We start from the raw sequence: 17801 nt of genomic DNA, 5'->3' as shown, positions 1-17801 counted from the left end.
TTCGTATGTTTTATTCTGTTTTCATAAAAGGCAAATATGAGGCATTTTTCATGGTTGTCTTTACCTCGGGGAATTAGAACAAATAGAATAAAGATCATAAGCATGCAGTTAATTAAAATGTTTTTTGCCGTTTTTTTGTATTTCAAAGATGTAGTGGATCTCTTAGCTCCCATACGCATCATGGCTTGTGTGTTTTGAATAAACAGATGACGAAACGTTAGAGCAAATGCTTTCGTGTAAGTAAATGTCCCCGTCTCCCTAGGTGGATGAATGCCTGAGGGCAGACTGGCTAAATAAATGTGAGCTTGTCCTATTGGAGTGACATTAAATTAAATGAGAGGAGTCTAGCCTGGGGTCTTTGGGGGAAAAGTAGCGCTGGCTGGTTACCCCATGGATTTGGCCATTAATGAGAAAACCCATATTGAACCTTTCAGATGACTGTCTGGTGTTGACTTAAAGACGGAGAGCAGCAATAATAGCCCCAGCCAGCTCCCTCTATCCCAATGCTAATGGCAATTAGATCGACAACATTTATTTTAGATGTTCTCGTCTTCTGCACCCCAAAAAGAATAGAGGATAAAAAAGAATGCAGGAGATGTGCTGCTTCTGCCAGAGCGTGTGATCTCTATTTATGAGTGTTAGTGGAAAGAGGGAAAGAGAGCCTCAAACTATATCCCAATCACTCGCACGTTTGTTCCCTTTGTTCCGTGCTTGTTGGCAATATTGTTCATCAAACATGCGTGTATTGTAATGATAACAGTCAGTGGTCTGAAGTGTGAGCGCATAAGAGAGAGCGAGAGCGCCCAATTTCTGTGTATGTTGTTAAGAATGAAGTGCGGATGGACGTTTCATGTGGCTGATAGACAACAGGGCTAAAGATGAAAGAAGCTGCTTCATAAATAAGGCAGGGCCATAGTGCCGGATATTGACTGAGGACATGCCGGTATACTTTGAAATCCATTTCTCCTCCCCCCCCCCCCCCCCCTTCTCTTCTTTAAGGCGAAGCAGCCTTGCTCCCTGTGTGTGTGCCGAGATGTATATTTCAGAGACGTCTAGACATGTCTTTCATTCTGAGAAGGGGTCCCTCCATGGAGGCATATGGTGAGGTATTGGCAAGAAAAGATGGCGAGTTAGTTGTGTGTGTGTGTGTGTGTGTGTGTGTGTGTGTGTGTGTGTGTGTGTGTGTGTGTGACAAGAGCCAGAGGAGAGAGTAAGGCTGTCGTGGAAAGCTGAGGGATGTTCACTCTGTCTGCCTGTGATCCGCTGTGCTTTGGTCACACACAAACACAAACCCGCTGCGATCGTACACATGCCCTGGATGCATTATTGAGAATGGCAGGCAGAGGACACAGCATACCAGACAAAGAGAGCGAGAGGGAGGAAAGCCAAGTTGTTCTTTGTACCTTTCTCTCACTTCAAAGATGAGACACTAATGCAGAATGATGATATACGCCTTTCACAACACTGTTTAAATCTTGACAGTTTCCTTGAGTGAATTGTTTATAGCTCTACATTATGACTTTGTAACGCAGCGATTGCTACAGTAGGTGAACCATGTAACTCATTAGGGCTTGTGGCCCACAGGCCAGAGTGATGCTGTGTGGGTTTTAGTGTCACGGGCCAAAATGGTCCCTCCTGCGGCACACAAACAATCAATACACTGCTTTGATCAGCACTCCGTATCTGCTGCCCACATAAGTAACATCGCACACTACATGACACACAAGACACCCACATGCTCACATGTGCACAGGCACCAATTCCTTCAGTGATATGTATTCACTCGCTCATGAGAACATGCATGATTTCACCGATGCTTCACGCAGAGGAGAAGCACGCCTAAGTGGAGTGCAGCAGACAGAGTGCTGCCACATGGTGGAATCAAACACTACAGATGGGAGCTGCAGAGAATGTGCAAACATGCAGACAGGCACACAGGGAGACAAAGAGAGAGAGAAGGATGCAAAAAGAAAAAAAAAGGAAAAGTAACAACTGTTCTGCAGAGAAACACAAAGAGAAAGAAGTGATACTAATGAAGAAAAAGGTGTGAAACTAACTTGTCCTGCAGCTGACGGAGCTTGTCCTCCTTCTCCTGGAGTTGGCCTCGCAGGGCTTTGTTAGCCGCCACCTGCCTTGTGACCTCCGCACTTGCACTCTGGGGGGAGGGCACACGGTGCGTGTGTTTGTTAATGTGTTTGAGTGTGCGATCAGGGGGGGGGGGGGGAGGTTTTTGCGACACGGCTGATGACAGGTCAGGCACAGCATGCCTCCTCATTATAGCTACAGCGGGAGGGTAGAAGGTGCTAAAAGAGGTTAAAAGGAAAGCTGTATTTTCCAAAGTGGATGAGGAGAGGGGAGTAATATGAAAAAATAACAACGTATAGACCTAAACCACGGTATATATTTCAACGGAGACTATACTGTATATATACGTGAAGAAAAAGACTAATATGTTAAACAGGTTTAAAAAAAAATAAAAAATCCAACAGCAACATTTAATCTTTATTATTAAAATGTCTTTTTTGTTTTGATCTTTTAGATCTCTGCACTGCGATGTATTAAGACACACGCCTCATGACGACAGCCTGACTTCTGATCATTCGCATGATGGATATTTGAACGTGCATGTTCACTTTGGTTTAAAGGGCCCCGTGTCTCTTGTGGGAACTGTAACAGTACAAGCTTTTGACAACGTGCTCACTCAGTGCGTGCACCCCCACAGTGCATCCCTCGCCTCTCCCTTTTGCTGTCACCTGACATGACTTTCTTGGCTGTGTGTAATGACAGCAGCAATCTGCTCGGTGACACTGATGAGCTGGCTGCAGAGAGGGTGATACTACCGTGGTACCACTCGCACCTCATTCCCTATGATGTCGGGCACGTCTCTAACTGTTATTCCCCATTTTATCATCTTTCTGACAGGTACCCCGTAATGAGATCAAATGATAAGAAATGCTAATTTATGTCGAAATCACATGCAATTTCAGGTGATGTTGAGTGTAGATTGAAAGGCGCAAGAATTAGTATTTTTTTATGCTATATGATTTGAAAGTAAAAACCTTGACAGAGTTTCTAAACCCCTCAAGGAAAGCAGGCTATTCAAACAAGTGAGACGTTAAAGTGACTCAGAAATATCAATGTTTGATCAAATACCAGGGAAATGTTTTTTTCTGAATACAAACATTAATGCCAGCACTGGTAAACTGTTTGATACTGCCTAATGAGTCAAAAGGGCAACAAAAAGAAAATTCACACTGAAATGTGCGAAATTCAAAACCTTTACTTTCTTACTTTTTTTTCCATCAACTTGCCTGTACGGACGGAAATTCCTTTTCAATAAATTTTTGACAAATATTTTTTGAGCCAAACAGCATTAGAACACGTTTTCAATTCCTTGTTATTCACGGTATTATCTACTCAAGCTTCACAGTGCACAAAATTGGAAATGAACACAATCCTTAATACCATCATCCTATTAAGAGATTTATCTCATAAGGCGTGCACAATAAGACAAAGCATGAGGCCCATTCATTACCACCAGAGTTCTGCTCTGAACCACGAACCTTAAGTCTGGCTTGAAGTTGTTTGACCTCAGCCTCCAGGGCCTGGTGGGCCGGATTAGCCGGGGCGGTCATGGTCCCGCTGTGGCAGGAGCACTGTGCGTGTACTGGTGCTGCTGGTACAGTTTGCTGGGGTAACGTGATCTGCCTCCACTGCTCCAGCTCCATCGCCAGAACCTTTTTCTGCTGCTCCTTACCAGTCAGGTCAGAGGTCAGCTTCTGCAACCGACAGAAAGAATTGGTGGTCTACTGCTAATGATACTTCAACTAAAAAAAACGTAAGTTTTGTCAACTGTTACTAAAACAAGGAAACCTCATTTTTTGTTCTAGGATGTCGAGTGCAACATTAAAAAGTAATGGGAGACATGATATAATGTTCTAAATCCCAGCTTTCTCTGCTTTAAGATGCAAAATAAAAAGTACGACTGTTGTAAGAGAAGACTTAATTTTGAATTCACATTCCATGAATGTGATAGACGCAGAGACAAAGTAGACACAATATGTTGGAAATACTGTATGCGTTAGCAACAGGGGGGCTTTGCTTTAATATCTAGTCTGTGATAAATCTCCTTTTTATGCTAATTAGGAGGCAGATGAAGCCGTTGCCCAGTCAATAGGGCCTAATTCTCACTGTGATTGGCATGCATAATAAAGCCATCCTCCAGAATCAGAAAGCACTTCCGGATGGAGTGAGTTAAGTATTTAGTGAGAGGATGGGTTTTGAGTGATGGACGATAATGGCACTAGCTGATCATGTACATTGTACAGTGTATCAATGATTCTAAACACAAGCATCTGAGGTGAACACTTTTAACCACATGTGAGCGATGGAGCTCAAAAAAAAAAATCTCTTTGTCTGCTTATCAAGAAAATATGGGGCAGAAACACGTCTGTTTGGTTCAATACTGCCACAATTAGCTGACCTGGTATCATTTCAAACATCAAGAATGCTTAATGGCACAAATAGGAGACATGATACATGATGCCGCACACATGGGGTAAATGCTGAAAACACAGAGAACACGCGCACACACCAAAGTGAAACCACAGATTCCCAGGAGTTGGCTCCCTGCTCTGCATACATGGAGGTTATTGATATCTGGTTGCTGGCTGACACCTTTTAATAGAATCCCTCTTGTTTTAGGTTTCCTCTGCTCTGTTGAAGACGCACATGCCACATCCCCGGGGGAGGGTGGGAGAGATAGAAGTAGCAGCGATAGAGTGGGAGAGAGGAAGGAGTGGAGAATGAAAAGCGGGGCTATGGCTGCAGTAGCCGCGGTGCACGAATTAAGAACGGCATTGATGACAGTTCCTGTAATACAGGCTTTGATTTCACGGGGCATTTTTTTCAGCCCTGGTGAGAGATGACACTGACATGGGCTGATTTACTGGTGGTCCATTAGGCTGGAAGAGAGGACACCTCTCTCTCTCTCTTTCTCGCTTCTGAGCAGTGGCCTCACTGATACCTTTCCAAGTGATACTCAATCAGTAGCAGGATAAATAAGGAAAAGGCTGAAACACAGCTGTAATAGCCGCACATAAACACATGCACAAATCACAGTGTCAACATAAACCAACCAAGACAGACACTAGTGTAACGTCTACTTTATATGTTCAATCACTTTGTATTCATCCTGTTGGCCAGACTTTCTATGTGATTTGTTGTGCAAATATCATCAAAATGTAAATAATTTCTGGATCTTTTGAAATTCAGTGGGTTGTGTCTGTTGCACCCACTAATCCTGTGATAATCCCAGCCCCTTACATGTTAGAGGAGGGCAGTACACTCGGCATGTAAAGAGATAAAGCTGTTACATTTGCGAGGCAATGTCACAGTACACTGCAAAGTGAAGGAAACGGGGAAGTAATGACTGAGTGAGGTAGATAATCCAAGCAACAAAATGATCCCGTATTTGGATGATACGCATGACTCGCACATTTCGTCAAGAGCTAGCCTCGGTAGAAATAGGATGGCATGCTTCACCTGTCACCTGGGTTATTTAAGCTTCTTATGCCACCTTAAAAGGATATTTCCAGTTTATTACAGCTTGGGTCTTATTTTCGAACAGTTGCCATGTTCCTAGATCTCAAAGTGAATCGTTGGGAAGAAACACGGCTGGTCATACAATCTGATGGACAGTAACGTTTTTTTACAGTCACCTCCAGGTTATCCAAACTCATTTGAAAGAGAAAACTAAGGTGGACATTGTGAACATCAATCATAGTTCACAGACTTGTGTTTCCACTTTGACCTACAGCACTTGCCGTAGTCGTGAGTGCAAGTTTCCCTGAGCAATGAGGGATCGTTACTGACATTGCAGGGGCACTCGCTTTAGCTTTTACCTCCAAATAAAGTGGTCGAGATAATCTGTCTAAAACTTTTGGTGTGATTGTCTGACTGTTTGTATTATTTGCCACATTGGACTTTGTTGCAGTGATATTGCCGTGGTCCCTCGATCTCAGCAATGGCATCATAACCAAACCAAGTAATAATAAATAGGAATCGTCCTTTGTGATTAATATGTTGGGAAAGGGAAGCAGCCACACATTTCTGCACTGCGGGTCTGAAAGCCAGGGTTACATGCTGGTGCTGATTAAGACATCCGTCAGGATACCGTTGTGCTGGGGACTCTGTGATGAAAGTTTCACCATGCTGTTGAACACATGTTCCCCTTAGGCTGGGACATGGAGAGCTGAGTGCAGCATTACAAAGCACATCACACTTCTCATGTTAAAGATTTAAGAGCAGCAAAATGTCATTTAAATAGCAGCTATTAAATGCAGTTGTTAAGACGGTTAGAAACTCAAAACCCAAACTCATACAAAGACCACTGAAGGGAAGGTGAATAAAAAAAGAAGCAGGCTTAACAATGAAAGGAGGTACAGAATGGCTGAAACATCAGGAAGACACAGCAACTTGAGGTCAACGGATTAATCGGTTTGGCCGATAAATGTGTGACAGACTTATGTTTTTAAAATGTAGAATAGATCAGAGATCAGAGACATCATAATAACTCCAAATACCTACAACCTTTATTCTTTCTAGCAAAAGGGATAGAAAAAGTGGGTCCAGGTGAACAGCTGATTTTGCAACAAGCGTAAAGATGGTTTTGGAGAGTTGTATTTTCTTTCCGTCGAGTTTGAATGAAGAGCGTTTTACGATGCTCTGCCGCTGGAACAGACCGGACGATTAATCTGCTATCAGCTTTTTCCTGCTCCAAACTTATTATATCGGCCTTTAAAAATCCACTATCGGTCGACGTCTAACAGCAACACAGACAAGTTTCTGAGAAACTGCCATGCTACTTCTCACATGATGGCCCCTGTGGAGGCTGTCCTAAGCCAATTACAAGCAGAGAGTTTTAGTTAGAAAGTTGGCAAGGACCGCCTGGAACAAGCCCATCACCTCTTGCCCTTTCCAGAGAGGGCAACAAGACATGGCTTTGGCCAGTCAGTCGGCTCCAACTTTCTCTGGTGGAGTGGCATTAATACTGCAGGAGGGAAGAGGAAACTAACAGGAGTGTGTGTGTGTGTGTGTGTGTGTGTGTGTGTGTGTGTGTGTGTGTGTGCATACTCGTGTGGCTTTACTGCTGTGTCTGAGTCTAAGATCTCGTTGGGCCTTAGCAATCAGATGCCTGGGTGGGAGCACAAGGGCCACTTCCTCGGTAGCAGCCCTATGAGGGCTGAAGTCTAATATACTGCATCTGTACTATTGACTCAGTAAACATACGGACATACAGACACATGCGCCTAATCAGGTGTCCAGTGGGACCTCGCTGGCTGCTGCTATGTCTGAATTCTCCAAAAGAAGTCTCCTGCCTGTCCGATTAACGACTGTATCTGTCTGGGTGTTGGTGTGTGTATGTGTGTGTCTGTGTACAGAATGTGTGTGTACATATGTTGGTTTGTACAAGGAAACCCTGGCAGGCAAGGTATGGTTTAGGGCCAAAGCGCTTGGTGTTTTATTTATAGTCTATACCAAGTCTAAGAGTTTCCTACCTGGAGGCAGGTACTAAATAACTAAATGAGTGTGTGGCAGTGGTCACCGTGTGTGTGTGTGTCTTCACACGCAGGTGCTTGTATTTGGAGAAATGTAACTGCTAGTGACACAGATTGTTGAGGAGGACTGCCTTGTTGAAACATTCAGCGAGACGAGGAAACAGCAGAGTCGGAGAGAGGAAAAGGAGAGGGGGGGGGGGGGAGATTCTCGTCCTCTCCTCTGCTCCGTGGCGCTGACCTCCACAGACGAGGGTAGGCCTGTCAGCCACACTTATTAAGCCTGATATGTGCAAAGGACCTGCTACTGCTGCACTCTCGGTCCTCAGCAAATACAAAAGAGCCACAAAAAGAAAGACAAAGACAGTAAAATAAGAAACTTATTACAGGCTTTCCGATTTACTCATATCCTTGTTTTTTTCCCCCCAAGTTACCTGTGTGAGCTGCTCGCTGCTGCAGAGCTTCTCAGTGAGGGAGTTGAGTTGTGCCGTGATCTTCTCATTGGCCCTTCGCAGCTCTTTGGCAGACAGCAAAGCGTCTTTCCTGGCACTCCGTAGTATGTCAATGTGATGCTGTAGGGACTCTATGCGCTGCTGCAGAGAAGAGGAGGAGCAGTGCTGGGTCTTCATTAGCATCCTCTTCTTCCTGCTCCACCTCCTTTCCTCTCCTCTCGTCCCTCGGTCCCAGGGCTCGTGCTGTTCATCGTCTAACAGGAGGAAGTACACGCAGGCACCTCAGAGTTGACAAGTGCACAGAACAAATCCCTATTTAGAAGCTACTGGTGGGAGTTAACAGGCTTATGTAAAAGTGTCTCTGTGTATGCACAAGTGAAAACTGTGATATATTTAACTACTTGAATGATTAACATTTGCCATTTATAACCAGGAGTGTCAAGTTCTGAAAACAAAAAAAAAACAAAGCTTGTTAACTTCTTAAAAACTTGTTTCCGATCGACAGCACGTACATACATTGAGTGTTCTTCCTGCTTCAATTAATAGTCGATTAGACTTTTGTAGTTTTGCATGGGTGTGAAAAAGGGAGAACTCACGCTACCTTGGGCCAGAACATCGGGTTGTCTTCTGTTGGATATTGCTGCGGGTGCCGCTGTGTTGGAGCTCTGTGAACACCTGTAGGACTGAAAGAACAGAAAAGTCAGAGACAGAGATGAAAAGCAGCTGTTAGATGTAACACAACCGCTTGACATGTTGTGCTTCCTGAAACGCAGCTCATAATGACACCATGATCACAGGCTGTGCTCAGTTTAACGCGACAAGACAAATCACCCTGCGCTTTAATAATTCACCTGAGCGCGTTCAACTGACTTCAACGCAAACGCTTCTCAGCCCGGATATTACTCCTGACAGACGCTTGCAAATACCGCCTTTGTTCAATCACCGTGGAAGAGCCGTGATTCACTCTTACAGTATGACTTGTGTGTGTGTGTGTAGTCATTTGCACGCATAAGTGTGTGTGCGTGTGACATCTCCCAAATGCACCATCGTTTGTAGTGACATCAAAGAAGGCCCCCCCCCCCCCCCCTCCCCCCCTTCTTCTCTGCCTGTTTCCTTTGTATAAAGGGTCAGGTAGGAGTTGATCAGTGCCAGGTTTGATCACACAGTGCCTTGCAGAGAGAAGGGTGGGGGGGGGGGGGGGGGGGGGGGTGAACCCTCTGGTTTGTGACATAGCGTGTCGTGAGGGGCCGGGGCTGTCACAGCGATGAGCCCGGGAGGAGCTGATGGGCACATTTAGCGGATCTGGAGCAGTGAAACTTAAGGGGATCTGAGAGTGAGGGTCCTGACAGCTCCCTGGCTACATGTACAACAACAACCTTCTCCTCGTCTCCACCTTCTACCTAGCTCTCCTCCTCTTGGAAGCAGAAAGCGAGGGAGACAGAATATCTTTAAAGGTGCACCTTCTTTCCCCACTTCTTCTCTTACTTGACGGAGATATCTCTCTGGGGTTTGGAGCTGCCATGTCCTGCTATGAAGCGGTTTGATACGGATGAGAAAAAGGGCCCAGGCCTATTGATCGTAATGGTGTGGAGAGGAGACGGTAAAAGAAGGAGCACCGACAACCACACATGGGCAAGACTTTGTGAATGCAAGAGCAAAGGGAGTCGAGATCACGTGAACCTCTATAACTGTGTTACCTTTATGGTAAGACATGAATAACATTAAAACATTAAATAAAACACACTCCCTTCACTATCAACTCGCAACAAAAATACTTCATCTGCTCTCCTACAACTCTAACAATCATCCTGTCAGAATAAATGTGTGGACATTGAGGACATTTTAGTAAATAGTACATTACTCATATGACTGTATAAGGCAGAATGAAACATAACACAGATTTTGTGGCTGTAAATAACTGAAACATTCTGACTTAAATTAAATCAAATTCTAGTTTTAAGGTTTGTCAACAGATTCTGTCTTAATAAATAAGTATCAATTTACTCAGAATATGCTGAATATCACATCTTAAAATTGTGTATTATAAATTTAGGATCAAACATTATAATTTTGTAAACTGTACAGATACAACGTATTCTTCAACAACTGAGTGATGATTTAGAATCAGGGATTCAGAAATAGTTTTGATGATAGTCTTTCACCCCTGAAATAATGGCACAATTAAAACAAGCCTGTCACAACCCGAACAAAAAGCAGCGTGTGCTCTCATTCATAGGCTGTCTATTCACATACATCCTACTTAAATGTTACTCTTGGAATATACACACATGCCATGACTGTAGAAGTGTATTATTCGTTCCTTTTTTTAACCAACCTTTTTGTTAGAGCGTTGTCGGTAACGCATTGTCCCTGAGGTCACACTGTTGAGACTGTCCTCGTACTCCTCACCACTGTCAGTGCACAGACAAATGAGAAGGGTTATTACAGGCCAGAAGTTGAACCCGCAACCCTGCCTCTGAAACTACCACAACTTGACAAAAATCCAATTTACCTTTTATGGTTGATTTAGTTGACATCAAGCAAAAATATGTGCATCCCCCCCCCCCCCCCCCCGCCTTCCAACAGAAAATCAATGTCCCATCCAATTTCCGAGCTGGAAGTGTAAATGTGGGTGTAAATGAAGTGAAAAGCTGCAGTGTCTGGTGCTGATGGTGAATGCATCAACATGTATGAGAGCGGCTGTGGCCTTCATTAGCCCTCTGTGTGTGACAGACGTGTGTGAGAGGCACGGCTGAGCGGAGCCAAGCAAAGTTGCATCTGATGGACACACGGCGAGGCTTCCTGGGACACACATACACACACGCTGACACACACACACACACACAGGTTTATTGACAGTGACCTTTGACGTGAAGGTGGAAGCCAGTGACATTTACGCTGGCGGGTTTATTAAGGTGGGGCCTGGGAGAATCAGCGGAGGTAAAGACCACGGAGAGAGGATCTAACTGGAACATGACAGGGCTGTGGGGCTAGTTAGGGTTAAAGCCGGTCTGGAAGGGGCACGGGGACTTGCTGAGGATCACTAATCACCACCAGTAAAACCAGGGTTACAAGCATTTGATGAAAAACGATACCCGTTTCATGCTGGTGAGGCAGCTAAACCGGTCCTACTTAAATTTTTTGCCTTGTGAATACAAGTCTGAAGTCATCTCACTAAAAATTAGAAAATACGTTTCTACTGATGACATGAAGATTCAAATTGACGAATACCACAGACAGTCTCCAGCTGTCCACAGTGACCAGGAGGCCAATGAGACAACAGGAGTTACGGTAACTGCACCCACAGTCCTTCAGAGTTTCCTGGATGTGTTACTACCAACAATACAGTTAAGGATGTTGTGCTGGCATGTTATGGCGATAGCATGTGTGTTGTGCAGTTACAAGAACACATATCTGTTCATTTAAAGCCTGGATGCAACATTGTTTGGGTCAGATGAATAAAGATTCTTCGATATGGGACACATTGGGTGTGGCGAGTATGAAAATGAAGTGACTCATATGCCTCAACAGTCACCAGATCTCTACCCTGTTTAACGCAATCATGAACACACACTACATATTCCTGCCAACAAAACAATTCAATATGTTTCTGAGCACTATTCCTTCTGCCCCCCCCCCCCCCCCCCCCCCCCCCCCCCCCCGCACTCATTCTGTCCTACTCTGGAACAGAACTGCTGATCTGCTCAAAATGGTCAGCTGCCACCAGCAGCTCAAAACTTGAGAGAGGGAGCCAGAGGCAACGATAAAAAGGAGGAAAAAAACAAAACAAAGACTTGTCAGCAGCCTTAACGAGTCTGACATCTTTATTTGGCACTATTTAGGCCAAACCTCCTTAGGCAGAAATACTGTATTTCCGGGAGCGCCTACCAGACGTATTGCTGGAGAAGACCCGCTGCAAGATAAGACACGCAGAAGGCTTTACAGTAACAAATCAGTTGACAGGTGCCTTAAATAAGACAACATCTCAGTTTAGACCCCTTCTTCACAAATCCACTTAGATCCTCCTCTCAGGGAAAGCCTATATTAGACTGCTGCTTATTAGCCACATGGAGAGGGCATTAGGAAAGCAGGGCATAGCTGCACCCGGTCCCTGTTAAACAGCCTCATGTGGATTGAGATGGGGTGGATTACAGCCTGGTGAATTAGTTGGTGAAGAAATGGGGAGTTAGTAAGATCGAGCAAAAGAGAGAGAGAGAGAGAGAGAGAGAGAGAGCAGATACAGAGAGGCATACGAAAGTGAAGGGAAATAAATATCAGCGATAGCTGTGAGTGTTTGAAATCAAATCATTCCGACCATCACTCAATAAATGTTGTCTCAGTGGCTTTTTTGCATAAAACATACATGAAATAATTACTGTCGATGGTTCTTAATTTAGAGGGTGTTAAACAGCTTGTAGACATCTGGTACTGAGCCGAGTGGGGTCATTCAAAATTTATCCAACTAAATTAACGCGAGGAGAGAAAAGAGGAGGGTGGGTAAGATGGAAAGGAAGTGTGTGTGTGTGTGTGTGTGTGTGGGTGCGCATTGGGAGGGCTTTATAGAGAGGAAATAAGAGTAGCGCGCACACACATTTGTGAATTGACATGCCACAGGATATCCAACATGACTAGACGCAGGGTGGGGTTACCTTCTATACATGTACGGTTGTGTGTGTACGGGTGGAGAGTGGGGGTGGGGCTTGCTACTTGCAGGGGGATCCTTAGCGCTGTCAAGGGGGGGTTAGTGAATATGCAAAGGACCAGTAAATTAAATCAAGCTGCCAAACTGTCAATTTCGAGGTAGCGTGACTAGTGCATGAAAATGGCATCACTGGAATGGTATCGGAGCTTTGGGCGGCCCCCTTATCCCTGGGCTTTCCTGGCATCGGTTCAACTTTGTGCGGAGAGGTGGCTAATTTTGCATGCAAATTTCAGTCAATAAGCTCCGAGCAAGGCATCCCAGGATATTTCAAAGGATCTGACAGTAGTTTCCCCCTCCTCTCTCCTTCTCTCTATCATTCTTGCTCGCATTCTTCTTTTGGCTCCTGAATACCAACTAGACAGCAGATGAAATTCAATCACCCATTTGCTTACACTTTGCATATGCACGTTGTCCCCTCGATGCTGCGTGGGGCCCCCCCACAATTCCACCAGCCCACCCGCTCCACTCCTACCACCAAAAAAATAATGAGGAGGGCGCCTGTGAGAATAAGTGCATCTGTGTGTGCGTGTATCATTACCTATCGACACTCATATCCTCCCACTCGTCCTTAGTGGGACTCGGGCAGCGGCCTTGCCAGCTGATGGCTTGATTGGGGCCGACTGTTCGGTGGCTGCGCTGGTGTAACGGACCTCTGAGCCGAGTTGTTTTGAATTTGACCTTGCAGCTAATGTTGCTTGGGATCCCGCCTGCCTGCGCTGGTGCTGCAGCACGATTCCTGAAGAAGTCCCTGGCTGCCCTGAGGATCCCTAGATCCTGTCTCAGCTTCAGCAACTGATGATGGAGCTTGGTAGCCTCTTTCTGAGAGCCAGCCAGCCGGCCTTCTAAAGCCATGATCTCGCTGCGATGCCGCTCCTCCTGGGCCACGGCTTGGGCCTGGGCCGCCTCTTCACGGACAGCTTCCTGGGTTTGCAGATGATCCAGGGAGGCTTGCAGTCTGCGGCAGTTGTGGGCCAAGTCTTCCTTGGCCTCAAGTAGCTGCTCTCTCTCTTCCCTCAGCCCCTCGGTCTCCTCCTCCAGGGACACCATCCTCCGCTCCAGCTGTTCTATCTGAAGGAGTCAGAGATATGGGGCCTCAGCGGTAAAACATAGTTTTTTTTCCTTGCATATCTGTTGTTTTTACCATAAGTACTCAAACTTCTGAACATGCTGCTCTTGGAATGCTAGTGAAAACAACAACATGCAAAGTAGTGAGTTCGCCCTGTTATTGGCATCAGTATCCTGTATGTTAGCAGAGGAAATTTCTATTAGACACCAGTTCCTGATTTGACCTGTGTGTGGTAGCATGCACACAGTGGTTTCCCTCCCCAGACATTTTCTCAAGGGTGTATGTGCCAATGCATATACGCTGTGTTGAACCAATGAGGGTTGCAACACCCTCCTCTCCAGCCTGGCAAGGCTATGGACATCTGACTGGCACCCCCGCACTCTGATCACCCTCATCAACCAGGAGCACTTAGTCTATTTGTTAGATCTTTGGTGGGGACTGTTTAAGAGAACAGTGCGTGCCTGCTGGGTTTGTGCCTCCAGGCCATTTTTCCCTTTTATTTGGTTCCCACTCTGCCTGCTGGTGCAGCCTGGTACCTTTCAGACGAAATTAGATGGCTATCTCCACTCTTGATGATTCACTGCCATGAAGGTAGAAGGGGGGGTGACGTACAAATTCATGCAAGCGGGGGTTTTAAAAGCAGGTGAGCAAAAACATGTGCAACCAACAAACAGCTTGGATTCAACAGTTATGTTAAATGACCTACTGTTTTCTGGGATAACTTAATACAATTTTCTCTGCTCCACCCTTAAAGTCATTATTTGTGGTCATTTGTAGAATGTTTTTAACTGTGAGAAAAACAAACTACTTCCAACACGAGACGCAGAGTGAGAACAATTTCGAATGGTTCTTGATCGAGAACATTTTCTGAGAGGCATTGTGCTTAGTTACGGCCCTGTCGGGTTTCTTTTATTGGCGATGACAAAGAACACTTAGTGACGGCACAGTGCTGTACCTTTTTAAATGACTGCTCCATTCGCTCTGAAGAAACAGAAAGCTTTTTCGGCGTGCTGCTTTTGACCCGGCGCTCCTCCAGCACTTTGTGAAGCAATTCTGCAAAAGGGAACAAAGCTCGTTACTGTGACACGATGTGTCAAACTCAGGCGGCTCAATCAATAGAATGATTATAAAGAGGGTAACATTAAATCAATTAGCATGACTAAGGTCTAATTTCCTTCCTATGGGTCCAGTTTCTTTTTTTCTTCTGTTGTCAATTAAATCAGAAGGAATGCAGGATCCCTGATGCTCTTTTCATAAGGACTTGAAATCTTGGCACTGCTAAAACCCACCACCTGTTTCTAAGACCTTATCAAACAGCATTTTTTCCCCCTGATTAACAGAAAGCTGTTTTATTTAGTAGTCCACGCGAAAATAGGAAAACAGTGTTCAAAAGCACACACTGGTACATGCTATGTTCTCTCTCTCTCTCTCTCACTCCTCTCTCTCCTCCTCTCTCTCCTCTCCTCTCTCTCTCTCTCTCTCTCTCTCTCTCTCTCTCTCTCTCTCTCTCTCTCTCTCTCTCTCTCTCTCTCTCTCTCTCTCTCTCTCTCTCTCTCTCTCTCTCTCCTCTCTCTCTCTCTCTCCTCTCTCTCTCTCTCTCTCTCTCTCTCTCGGGATCTTAAACAAACGAAGAGAAGTGCTTGAATCCCCGGTGAACACACAGCCCCAGGCTGCACTGCTTTGTAGTCCCACTGTGTTTCCCCAATGGACAAACTAATCTCCGCAGACTAACATGCTGCTTTATTCTGAAGAACTTCAATAGTGGCCTTGGCAAATATATGATTTAGTCCTGATGATAACAACAGAATGAATGCAGTGCACACATATTCATGTGCGCATACCACAATCCCACAAGCCTCAGTGTCACTGTCTGACAGTATAAACCTGCAAAAGTATCGGATCTGCTCACCTAGATGTAAAGGGCAACCGAAAACTATTTAAAACTTCCTGCTTTTCATTCTTTCCTGTTAAAACATTTATGACGGGACGACCAAAATAATTTGTACGATGACGCTGGAAGAATTAAATAATCAGGCGCTTGACTTTTCAGGTGAGTTGATCTTTTGGAGAGCGAGTTGGCAAGAGAGGCCTTAGAAGGGAGAGACTGGAGGAGTGAGGGCTCTGTTGTGAGGAGCTGCTGCTCCCTTGCTTTGCATTTGACGCTTTGCCCAGGGAAGTTTGTTACTTTGAATTAGCCTGCTCTTTTGTCTTCCCAGCATGTCACATCCAATCAGACAGAGCGCCAAATAGGACAGGAGGGCTGCTGTGTTCGCTGGGTACATAACCAGGTTGGGAGACAATTATCCAGGCTTCAGTGCTGGTGGCTTGGGAGTTGGCACCTCAGCACTACCTTCATAAGAAGACGTGGTGGCTCCCTAGTCACCCACGGTTGGAGGAGGTCCTGGCACCGCGGCATACATTAACGTCCCTCCCACGTCTCCTCGTGGGCTGCAGCACAAAGACCCTGTTCCTTTCATCTGCTGCCTTTCGTTAGTGTGATCCCGGCGCGAGCGTTTCAACCCTCCATCCCTTTGATCGGGTCACAGAGGTTCCTCAGGAGCAAATGTTTTGACCATTCACAATTTTATTTTTTGTAACAAATGTTGAGCTTACTTCCTATTGACTCTAAACATATTGGTTTTAGTCCTTAAGTAAATATATACAGCCTTAATTTAAGTACAAAATAATGGAACAAAGCTGACATTTATTCATTCACACAGTTTATGGTAAGATTATCTTCTCCAAAATCAAATTAAAATTGAAATCAACTGGCAGTGCCTCCATGACGTAACACATTTTTATATCACAATCTGTTTTTTGCTTTAAAACTTATTGTGAATAGTTTGGTTTTGTGCCAAGTGTGCATTTTTTATACTGAGAGAATACAACTTTAACATTAATGGTAATAAAATGAAAACAGAAGTACTAGAGAGCCCATTGCATAAAGCCACTCTCTGCAGTTAATTTGCAATTTTGTTGCATTTTTGTTAATGTTTGGCATTTTTACCTGATAGAAACTGGAAAATGACAAAAGACACATATTGTCAGCCTTTTGTGTAACATTTGTATTCAGAGATTATTTGTCTGACAAGATGTGAAACTAAGTATGTCCTTTAGAATGGGCTCATTTCCTAGTATTCCCTGACTCGACTGTCAATAAGAGAGGATCCACTATTTCAATTAGTGCCATCCTTTAAATCACAAGCTTGCACCTCAACAGTCACAATCATTGGTTGAGAAGAAAATGAAAGTGATGGAGGACAGATTTGTTATTGAACTAGTTAATTAAAGCCAACGGTTGCGGTGGTCAACGTCTGACAAAAGGTTGCAGATTGGATTAAAAGTGATGTGCTTTTCAACATCGGGAATGATATATGCAGACAAGATGAACACTACTTGATCTCTCAATCAATTTGGAAGGAGTTGATCAAGTCTTAATTGAGTTTTCGTATAAATTCCACAGGGAGTTGTCTTATTAATTCTGCTCACTAATAGACGTGGCCCGGAGGTAAAAGGATGGCTTAAAAGTGATACATCCAGTGCCTTTTATTAATCTTTGTACTTTAAGCCTGTGGCTTAGATCCTTGGCATTGTAGAGAACAATACAGTAAAACCAACGCAAGAATAATTGCATTCGAAAAATTTGGCAAAAATATTTCCACACCAACAGAAAGGAAGAAAATAAATAGAAAAAATGCTGAAGACAGAAAGTGACTTTAAAGAGTCATATTCCCATTTTTTAAGTCCCTAAAATAGTACAAAGAAAAATAAAGGTTCACCTTGGTGTTCATTAGCGAGACACACGTGGAGCTCCTTCACTGTGGCCCGGTCCACAGCAGCCTGGACTCGCAGCATGTCCAGCTCCTCTTCTACGCCGGCTCTGCAGTCACACACAGAATACACTTTTCTTCATATGTCAAATCTATTCTTCTACAAATATAAATGGCACAACAAAATGTGGAATAGATAAATATCAAACCACTACCAACACAAGCATTGTATATAACGAGTATCTTTCTGGATTC

The 17801-nt window shown here is 44.5% G+C and overlaps 1 protein-coding gene across 1 annotated transcript in view; it reads right to left on the bottom strand.

Annotated features, from left to right (window-relative positions):
• The window catches only part of cntln (centlein, centrosomal protein), an 82256-nt gene that overhangs the window by 21850 nt on the left and 42605 nt on the right, over positions 1-17801 (bottom strand). The window contains exons 14-21 of the mRNA XM_076091349.1: positions 17556-17656; positions 14732-14829; positions 13249-13778; positions 10344-10419; positions 8610-8691; positions 7991-8262; positions 3564-3779; positions 2058-2155 (exon numbers count right to left, since the gene is read on the bottom strand). Coding sequence (XP_075947464.1) covers positions 2058-2155; positions 3564-3779; positions 7991-8262; positions 8610-8691; positions 10344-10419; positions 13249-13778; positions 14732-14829; positions 17556-17656 — 1473 coding nt within the window. The remainder of the gene's footprint in view (positions 1-2057; positions 2156-3563; positions 3780-7990; positions 8263-8609; positions 8692-10343; positions 10420-13248; positions 13779-14731; positions 14830-17555; positions 17657-17801) is intronic.

The sequence above is a fragment of the Anarhichas minor genome, unplaced genomic scaffold (assembly GCF_050575085.1).
Source record: "Anarhichas minor isolate MPS153535 unplaced genomic scaffold, ASM5057508v1 ptg000014l, whole genome shotgun sequence".
NCBI classification, from domain to species: Eukaryota; Metazoa; Chordata; class Actinopteri; order Perciformes; family Anarhichadidae; genus Anarhichas; species Anarhichas minor.
The sequence above is the reverse complement of the archived record's forward strand: the minus strand, read 5'-3'. Positions and strand labels throughout refer to the sequence as shown.